A 10907-nucleotide genomic window follows, 5' to 3' on the forward strand; every position below is an offset into this window, starting at 1 on the left:
GGCATGAAAGGGGCAGTGTGTGCTCCAGGGAGACATTGCAGCAGGTGTCCATGACCCTGTAGCACCAATGACATTACCGGCCAATTGGGGTTCCACACGCTGCGATCATGAAACCAACTGTAACCTACTTTTACATTTCAACAAATAACACTATGACATGGCCATCATAATATGATTAAAAGCCACTGGAGGACAAAATAACTATGGAAATTTAAATTTGCATTGCATCCCTTTCACCTCAAAAATATATTGCAAAACAATATGAATGCACCAAAAATCTGTTATTTAGCTATATACAGGACTGGCAAAGAACACACATTGTTTACAAGCTCAGCGTCTGACGGCAGTATATTTCATTGCTCCTTTTTTGTATCAATGGGGAATATTTATCTGCTTGACCTTTTCATTGAAGACAACCGCAACCTGTAATCTTCATTATTATCTTGTGGCAGAACCCAAAGAGTCACAGCTGATATCAGCATCTATATGTTGTCATTGGCAAGGTCAGGCATTGCTTTTTCCGCCACACTGCACACACCACAATAAAATCAAGCCACCCTGTTTAGATAGCTTCAACAGAATGTGCTTGCTGAAGTAACGCCAGCTACATATGAAAATACGATTGTTCAGAAAGACAGAATGCATATTGGTCATTATTTGCCCATTAACTTTCATCCAAGTTTCAGATCTTTATGGGCAATTTCCATTATGATATCAGGATATGACCACCGATTTCAAACAGACCCAAGCTACTGACCCCTGTGAAAAAATGACTCCCTAGCTATGTTCAAATTTGGCTTACATTAACAAAACAAAAAATAAACAGATGCACTCTACAAATAATTTATATGCTTTCTATTTTCTAACAGTGTAGATGTCTCATTTTTGGAAGCTGTTTTCAAAGCCTGCCAAGTCAGTGATGTTCAGGTCTTCTATTGGCCTTTGGGTTTTTGTGGTGAGGCATCTAAGGCCCTGTCCCAGAGGATGGGGGTTGGGGGGTGAGCAGGACCTGTAAGGGGGACCTGCTAGAGCAATCTGGCGTCTGCAGCAGCAGGTGTGTGTCTGAGCGTCCACTGGGCAGAGGAGCACGCAGATTTAGAGAAGGAAGCCAGTGTCAGACGGGGGAGATGGATTCCTCCTAAGGGATCCGATAAATAAGGAAAAAATATCTTTGAAAAAGGAAACGCAGCTGTTTCCAAAAGAGAAGTCAAAATATTGGTGGTGAGCATTCCAGACTTGCGAGGTAGAGGGACAGTCTCTCCCACTTTCTCTCATTTTCGGGTCTCAGGATAGGCCATGACAGGCTGCAATAAAACACTGCAGGTGCTACGATGCCATCGACAGATTAAGACAGGTCTATCTTTCTGTCAGCATCAGGGGCTTTAACAGTTCCACGCACAAGCTTTGATTTTAAACATATGTCTATCATTAACAGACATTATGAAATCTGGAATTGAGGCTGACAGCAAATGTATCAATTTAAAAACAACAACCCAAACACAGATCATCATTAAATATTAAATGGAAGATAACTGATGGAACGCAGTAGACAAACTATCGGGTTTCGGCTCGGCTTCCTGGTGTCCGTGTGCGTGTTAGCGTCCGTTCTTCCCACAGAAGATAAGCGCGTGTAAACAAAGCAGAGTGTTTACGGTCCGAGAGAGGGTCACGTAGCGTGTGGAACAGAGACGGGGCGTCAGGCTGCGGAATGCGAGGAGGCCAGAGCGCTCGGCTCGCCCGCCGCCATAACCCGCCATCTCAGCGCTCATCTCCTCGTGTTTTCTCGCGCCGTATCGTGTTTGGAGAGCCACCCCCTCCGCCGTCCCAGCGCTCATAAATTTGTCAGCGCAGGCCCGTAAAGCGGGCTCCCCGGTTCCACGGCGCTGGGCGTGCTGGTTGTGAGAAAAGGCTTGTTTTTTCAGGCACGTCCCCCTGCTCCGGGGAACGGGCTTGAGAAAACGGGCCTGCGGGGGTCCAGTGGTCCCACGGTGCGTCTGCCGCGGGGGGGGCGGCCGCACGCGGGTTACGACCCCATCTTTTATCTGCAGAGGCACGGACATCACTCCACGAGCCTTTCCTTCTCCGCGCCTTGGTGTTTATTTTTCAGTCTTTGAGACACTCTTTATGCACCCAGCGCCCCCTTCTTCACTCAGTGGAGATACATCTCAACCTCTGAGGTGCTGGCTAGTGCTGTGACGTGGCTATGTCCCAGGTGGTCGTGAAACTTAGCTGTAACACTTTTCTGGCGTTTACAGCAATCTAAACATAATCAATACAAGTGAATGCCTTCTTTATGTGAGACGTCCTTGTAAGTACTCAACATTTTGGTGACCAAATGACCAGACCACAGCAGGTCAACATCATATTTAATCCTTTAAGGTGTAAGATTAGAGTTTTCCTATTTGAATCACTGCTGGCAATTGAAAGCAATGGAGTTCTAGAACACAGACATGGAATTTTGAAAAAAACTACTCTTGAAAGGGTTCATTCAAATATGGTTCCATCCAGCCATCCCTTATGTGCCCAGTTTGCTGCATCTGCATCATGTGAAGAGAAGTTTTGTTGTGAAATGAAGGCCCCTCAGAAGCGCACGGCGTCACCCCTGGGGGGCCAGGCAAGGTCTGGGCGCGCGCCCGCAGCCGGTAGGCCCCCCGGCCCGGTAGACGGCAGAGCGTGCCGATCTCAGGGGCAAACCCAGCTGCTTCGCATCAACCCACCCAGGACGTGTTGACTCAAGACACACAACACCTATGGCACTGGGACGCCATAACTCTTCAGAGGGGAGGCTGTAAAAGTGAAGGGCCAAGCCGGGGGGGCAGAGAGGGGAAGAGAGAGCTCACGCTCCTATCTTCCCCTTTTCTGGTGGGAAAGTAGGTGAGTAAGCACACCCTCCACAAAGGAGCTCACAGTTCATGTGACCGTGTCCTAGTGGTCACATTTATTTCCCCTTTCACCACTTCTGAGGGAGTCCATCATGGGAAGTACAGGGGGATGGGAAGAACAGATGGGTATAGAACAGGGCTGCCCAACCCGGTTCCTGGTGATCTACGTCCTGTAGGTTTTCACTCCAACCCCAATGTGGCACATTCAGTTATTGTCACCATCATTGTCTATTATTGTGTATATTTTTATGTCATTTGTTGCAAGTGACTGAACAAGCATAACTTGCATCAATTAAAATTACATAATTTTTATAAACTATAATCATTTGAAATAATAATCATCCTCATAATCCTCATTATACACATAGAATTCAACAATGATGATATATTTACCCACATTTAGTTATGATTTGTGTTTGGCTGTATTTATGGCCTTTCTTAATAAGGAAACACAGTAAGACACACTTCCTGACTTGCTTTCATCGCAGCAGTGGTGTGAACGCAGAGTTTAGCTTTACTTCCCGAGACACGTTCCTGAGCGGCACCCTAAAGCTCTGTCAGCGCAGAGCACTGAGGTGAGAATAATGCAGGGTATTTTCCTCTCTGGGAGCTTGCTAAATGCTACACGACTGAACTGGGTAAACCGGAGCACCTGGACGCTCTGCCTGTCTGCAGTGCAGCTAGCCCCGCAGGCCTGGGTGATGTGGCAGCACCCCTCCTAGTCTCCCCTCGCACAGCGAGCGCAGCCCGGTCCGTTCGGGGAATCGGGCTCCTGACCGGCAGTGTGGCCCCTCTGTTCCCCTGACAGACTGCAGCGGACTGCGAGGAGCACGTGCGGCCCTGGGGACCACTCCCCTCTCCCGTCTCTGAAGCTTTCTGCCCACACAGAGGGAGGGACAGCTGAGGACACACAGTAGCCCAGCAAGTGGCCGATGACAAGACAAGCCCAAAGCAGGTACAACAATCTCGCGCAGACAAGGGCAAAGTTTTCGCTGTGTGTAGCATTCAATTATATTTACCACAAGTTTACAGACCATAGCCCCCACCCCCCCCCTCCTTCACTAGGGCCTGGGACAGCGTACCTGGTTTCCCTCCTCAACAACAGCCGTGCCCGAGGTCATCATAGCACCACCAGCCACCAATCAGAGGCTTCCGTGCCGAGCGCTCGTGCAAACACTCCAGCATGCCTACACAGGAGACGATATGTGCAAACGGCGTGTACTCAGGTGTTCCGTTGGCGTTATCAGCGCTCCTCTGCGGATCGTTAACTGTCGGGAGAGTGCCGCGTCCTCCCGTTATCTCCTGCCCTCGCCTCACCTGATCTCACAGCGTCTCTGAAGAGGGAGAGCGTTCGCTGCTCCGAGAGACCGAGACAGCGGCGCACGAGATCGGAATCCTCGCGACCTCGGCTTCACACTCCCGGCTCCGACACCTTTATCTCGTCAGGAGGGACGCGTACGGCACGAAAAGGACCGATAGCATCAGAGTTTCACAAGCAGGCTCTGATAGCTGAGATACGGCCCCCTGATTGAGCACTATCAAAAACACAGTGAAGCAAGAGCGATGAGCACGCGCACAGAAATACACACGGACACTCGGGTTTTCTCCGTTAACTCGCAGTACTGCCCCACAGCTCTAAGAATTAGGGGAGAAGAGAGGGCCAGATTCACTCAATGAGGTTAAAATAATAAATAAACATCATAATTGTAGTGGCACAAATGTCAAAAAGATCAAGTGGTAATGGGTTCACAAGGCTGCTCAAACTATACAGACAGGTACAACAAGGTTTAGCGCTCCAGGGACGCACAAATGATTCCACGTATTGAGTTACGGCATTAAAAAACACTTCAGCTTTTCGTAAGTTACTAGTTATCAAGCTATGTGGCAAAAAAACCAGCTGCTCCAATTATACAAACAGTTGTCCTGATGTATTGAACATCTCTGCATCGCATATGAGTTTTCCATACAAAGCTCTCTTAAAGTGACAGACACCACAACTTGGCTACATGTTTTTAAATTACACTCCGTTTTTCTTTTCCTGTCTTCATCTGTGTTGCTGAGTCACAGTATGAAAAGGTTCTTTCATTCTGCAACGTGCACAAGCACTTCTTAGATGCCTCTCTCATAATTGCATAAAGCCTAACGCGAAAAAGGAACAACTGCACACAGCACCCACTGCATCAAACAATTAACTCCTTGATCAAAGCCAATTCATTATTTGCTCAATCCAGAACTTTGGAACACATTCTGGTGCAAATAAATGGCGCCTTAAACATAGACATAGTACTTGGAAATCCTTCTGTGTATTTTAAAAAAAAAAAACACAAAGATTCAGAATAATCTGGGATTTTCCAAACCCAGCTAATCTCCTTTCCACCCCCGGTCACCTTTTAAGTATTACAGAGGTGCTTGCTGAGCATAAATCCTCCACATGGGGAGCAGTGCATCACTTAAGTTGGGTAGTGACACCTGACTGGTTATGGTGCAGCGAGGTATGGAAAAAAAACAGGTAGACTGGGACAGAGGAGGTGGCACCTTATCAATTGACATCCAAATTAATCACGGATGAAGTGATCTCACAGGGTGAGAGAAAGCATGCTGATCCTTAACTAAACACCAGGATTCACTGCAAAACTCAAATGCCCATTTACTTTGCAGAAGTATATCTACTGCATGAGAACCAAACAGCTGGAGAACTCTTTCATCTACAGAGACAAAGACAGAGCTGGGAAAACATGTTTCTGTCTGCAAGTGACATTGGAACAGGCTGGGATTCAATCAACATTAGATATTAACTTTGACTAACAATTAAAAGCAAGAATCTTCACAAACGCAGTTCAGCAAGATCAGCAGGCACTAAAACTAACTAGCCAAACTGAGTTTACGAAAAAGCATAACTCACAGTTACACAATCACAGCTACAGTACCGCCAAACCTCATCAAGGAATTCCTTCAAATACTACCATTCATCCTGTCTCAGCCAATTTAACAGTGCCATCTAACTGACCAAAGAAGATGATTTGTCAAACTGCTTAACTCCAAACTTTGCAAGCGAGCTATGTGAGAGTGATATTAATTATTTACATTTTCATTGAGTTAATATGAATGCAATGAAAGTTAATAAAGAGAGCACCTAAGCCATACACGCTTGCACAAGCAATTACAATATACCACCGAGGAAGGGAATCTTTCAGTGACATCACTGCCAAATATTTTGCAGCTAAGCTCACATGTACTGCCACGGCGCACACATTAGTACATCAGACTGCAGTGATGGGACATTTATTGCAGCGTGCCACTTAAGACCACAGAAACAGGGCAAGTTTGGGCATGTTGAGTGTCTGAGAATGACTCACATTCAGCATTGCATCTGTTCACCATACCATCACCAGGGCACCCTCCGTACTGCCCAAGGCTGGGAAGGGCATGCTGTTTTTATATCCAAAACAAAAGGAAGGATATTTCCGGAAACACAGTCCACAAGTATTTTTGGAATGAGTAAATGGCGCATCCACATCAATGACATTATAATGACCATAAGACTCAGACAGTAACACACTATGAATTAGTAACTGGCAGTTACCTCTGTGGAGCACTAGACAAAGTATAAGCAAAAAAGGATGTCTGGACACATAAAATAGTAATAGAAATAGAAAATACTTTAAAAAATAGAAATACTTCAAAATAAAAATACCATCGTTTGCTGGTCTAGGTGAGAATTTATCTAAAGAGGCAGCAAAGGCAACCATTTATCCATCCCTCTGTGCCCTGCAAATGTCCCTATATGCCATTCTATATTTCTCTTAGGACAGGGACAGAACCCTGCAAATGTCCCTCTATGTCACACTGAGGACAGGGACAGTGCCCTGCAAATGTCCCTCTATGCCATTCTATATTTCTCTTAGGACAGGGACAGAACCCTGCAAATGTCCCTCTATGTCACACTGAGGACAGGGACAGTGCCCTGAAAATGTCCCTCTATGTCACACACAGGACATGGACAGTGCCCTGCAAATGTCCCTCTAAATCACTCTATGTCACTCTGAGGACAGGGACAGAACCCTGCAAATGTCCCCCTATGTCACTCTATATCACTCTGAGGATATGAACAGTACCCTGCAAATGTCCCTCTGTGTCGCTCCATAACACTCTTAGGACAGGGACAGAGGCCAGCAAATGTCCCTCTATGCCACTCTGCAGACCTGGATGGCGTTCTTCAAATGTGCCAGTTATTCTGTCATCCTCAGACGTGTTCAAAAAAAGAGGCAACAGCCGACATCGCTAATAATAATTCTCGGCCCACCTGGGCACAGTGCAAGATGATTCAAAGTCAGTCCTTCACATGCAGACACAAACAGAAGTCAGCCTGTGTGGTATTAGCAAAGCAGATGGAGCCTTTTGGCCTGTATGACATTAATTACAATCACATTCAAGGAACTCTGTGTCTCCAAAGTGGTCAGCACTCTGTGTACTGTTAGGGAGATGGCAACATACTCCCTGGGCACCCTGAATTGGAAAGAAATGTGAAATATTGTAAAGGACGTGATTTAAAAAAGCAGACACACAGACATGCAGCAGCAACTGACTCATCCTTAATGATAAATACATACACACCCACCAGCTTGAAAATGGGACAGCATCCTCATACAGTAGTCATTAAAGTAGCTGTATATTTACATAAGAACAGCCCATGTTTCCTCTGTTTGATTTTCCAATGTTACCCTTCTGTGCTGCAGCTTACCAAATAAAAAAACTCTGGAGGGCCATAAATTAAGACAGTTTTACTGGGTAGTTTGTTTCATTCATTTGATTACATCATATCACAAGAGTCACTGCGTGGTTAGGCTAGGGTTCAGATTCCCTTCAAAGTTCCACAAGTTTCAATTCCTCTAGAGACAAACCACTGCGCTCTCGACCTGAGCAATGTGAAACAGCCAGTGAGTGACATCCATAAAGCTCAGTAACTCTGACCTGGCTATGCCTGGCACCAATTCTGTTTATCTTCATACAGTCTGTTTATATTGTTTCTGTAAACACTTGCACTGTAAATGGAAGGGATAGTCCTGCCCTTTCATGTTTGACCTTTATGATTAAAGTGTCCCGTTAAAGCTTGTGGTGTAATTATAGAAATGTAGCAAAAACAACACAAACAATGACAAAGACTTTATACACACAAACCATAGTTGTTATCAGTAAATGCCGATAATAGATTTAACCCTTTAAGGTGTAAGATCACAAATATGTAATTAGAATGTTTCTAACTGACCATTCTAATGCTGATGTAACCACCACTACAGGCAATTGAAAGCAATGGAGTTCTAGAACAATGACTTAGAATTTCGGGGGGCGAAACATTCTAAAAAAACCTTCTCTTCAAAGAGCTGGAAAGACAACAAGCTTCCACTCTATTATTTAGTCTACATACTTTGCTGTGGATGTTTCAAATTTTCTCTGTTAAAACATAAATCATCCAGTTGATTGCAAAATATTCTGCTTCCTGCGTTAAGCACCAATTAACCACTTCTATTATGAGTGGGATGACAGAAGATACCACCCTGATAATATTTGCAGTATTCTGATTTAACACAATTGCCATTCGCCGTCCCAACAAAATCGTCCCACCAAAAAGCCCCACCAAGTCATTGCTAATTTCCTGTGGAATAGCACTCATTTGGCACTGATGTTGCTGGGTGTATGGTGGCACAATCATCAACTCCATCCATTCCTCTGTTTGTTGGAATGCAACGGTATATTGGCAAATAAGCACTTGTACTCATCTGCTTAACTCCCCCTAGACCTTTTGCTTTACTTTTCTCTGCCAGGAGTGTCCACAATAAAAACTGCGGTTGTGGATGCCAGTTTTACGCGGTTACTGCGCGCACGCTCGACGCTCAATTTTATATTCTGAACAGTCAAGGCTTTATTTGTGTTCATGATTAAAAATTCTATGTAAGATAAGTAAATACATTGCCAGTTCACGAATGCATTTCATGAATACATTTCTTTCGGAGTGTGAATCCAAATTGTATTTATTTTCTTGTTTAAAATAATTACATTTAAATTCGATTAAAATGAATATGCTGCTTTCCGCTAAACTTACCGTGCTGCCCGTTAACTTCCAGAAATCTCAAGACAATAAATATAAATTATCTCACTGGGAACTATTAATTATTTTACCTGTCCACATGGGAAGCGTTTCAACAGCAAGATACCAATTCTAACCACGTGTCCATTTCAGTGCATACACCAGGATTAAGAAAATTGAATTATGCTTACCTAAATTAACAAAGCTCATCACCATATCGGCGTCGTTCAAGAAGGTACTGTCCTGGAACGTGGCCAAAGGAGGTCCTTGGGTGGTGAACATAGATTTATACTGGTCCAAAATCCCCTCCATATCTGTTTTCTCTTCATTTGATATGGTATTGTAAAGATCAAGCATGAAGAGGGGTGCCGAGTTGTACTTGTCATGTGACAGATGCGGTCGGGGTCTGTGTGGCAGCCCGAGTATAGAGAGAATTTCTTTTTGCATCTCTCTTTTCTCGTGAGTCCGCAACCGCCGGTGAACAAAGTTTGGATGGATATCGTTATTTCCATCAAATAAATAATTGCTGCCGACAATAAGCATAATACAATATGTGCTCCACCACAACCCCCCAAAAGTAAAAGAGTAGCTTATCATGGTATGCCCAGATTGCAGTTTTAGGGTAGTGGGTTTTATAGAACTGTCTTTATTTGATGCGTCTTATTATGGTATGAGAATCTTCTCTGACGCGCTATTTTTTGGCAAGGTGCTCCCCAGTCTTTGGAAGAATAACAAATATGCAATATCCTTCACGCCATATGAAATATCTATTATCCAACGCGAAAGGTGTTGATGAGTTGTCCCAGGACTCCGACGCTCCGATATATCTCCATTAAGTCCGGAGCAGGGCTTTCTGCTTCGTACAGCAAAAAGGTGAGTTTTCAAGTTTGGAAGTCCGAATGCTCTTACTTTTTAGACCGGGTCAAATATCTGTGTTGTAAAGGACTAACAAAAGCAATCCATCTGAAGTAAACATTTTAAATTATTGTTTCCGTGTAACAAAATTCATATAACTATGAAACATGTCCAAGCTGGTTGGCTACCGTCCTCAGCGACTTTTACAGTTCATCCATAGTGACTTCAGTAGTCCACTGACTGCCTCGAGCGACTAAATAAAGTGGCATTAGCAGGTAGCTAGTAAAGCGCGTGTTGTCACGTTGAGCCCGCCCAGTCTCTGCTAACATAGGAGGAGCTTTCGGGGAAATTTCAGTTATCACAGAGTGCTCAGTTGAGTTCATCATTTCAAAAACCATTTTTGTTGTAGCCTAAGATATTAGGAGTTTTTTTAATGCGTTCACTTTCATTATGTGCCCATGTTCAGGCAGTTCTAAAGTATTGCTCTTAAATTGTGTAAATTTCCATTGAGGGCGAGGCGAATGAGAAAACTCAATTGTGTACTGGAATCAACTTGCATATATATTGCACATTAGCACAGCAGAAACCCAGCTTTAAGTCAGAATGAACATTATTTTTGTACCAAAATGTCACTGCCCGGCAGTTCCTACAGAACTCCCACCTCCGATGCAGAAATGTAGCATTCCGCACTGCTGAAAGGATTATATTTCTGACCAGGCACGACCCCTTACGACGACAATGAGAACAGCAACAGAAAGTAAGATTTGAATAAGACAAACATTTAATTCACAATTAAAATTTCACTCCACGTGTTTTTGGAACTGACATCATTAACCTGTGAGGGAAGTTTTAAAACTACCACATCGGTCTCGCAGTATAGATGTGACCTAGTCCAGAACAGGGAATTAAAAACCCATTCTACACTGTGTTTGTGGGGGGGGAGGGGGGATTTACTTGTGTTGACTGAACACAAGTAAACACACCATAACTAAATGCCTTAGAAGTTTTCTTTAAGTTGCAGACTTTCATTGCATTCTCGACCAGAAGACAATGCCTTAATCATTAGGCCAGAGGTCAAAAGTTCT

At 44.3% G+C, this 10907-nt stretch overlaps 1 protein-coding gene across 1 annotated transcript in view; it reads right to left on the reverse strand.

The window, feature by feature from the left end:
* bmp6 (bone morphogenetic protein 6) overlaps positions 1-10093 on the reverse strand; it is a 29691-nt gene extending 19598 nt beyond the window's left edge. The window contains exon 1 of the mRNA XM_035416060.1: positions 9159-10093. Within this exon, the coding sequence (XP_035271951.1) occupies positions 9159-9564 (406 nt within the window). The 5' untranslated portion in view covers positions 9565-10093. The remainder of the gene's footprint in view (positions 1-9158) is intronic.
* Between the last annotated feature and the right edge of the window lie 814 nt (positions 10094-10907).

This window comes from Anguilla anguilla, chromosome 4, assembly GCF_013347855.1.
Source record: "Anguilla anguilla isolate fAngAng1 chromosome 4, fAngAng1.pri, whole genome shotgun sequence".
NCBI lineage: Eukaryota > Metazoa > Chordata > Actinopteri > Anguilliformes > Anguillidae > Anguilla > Anguilla anguilla.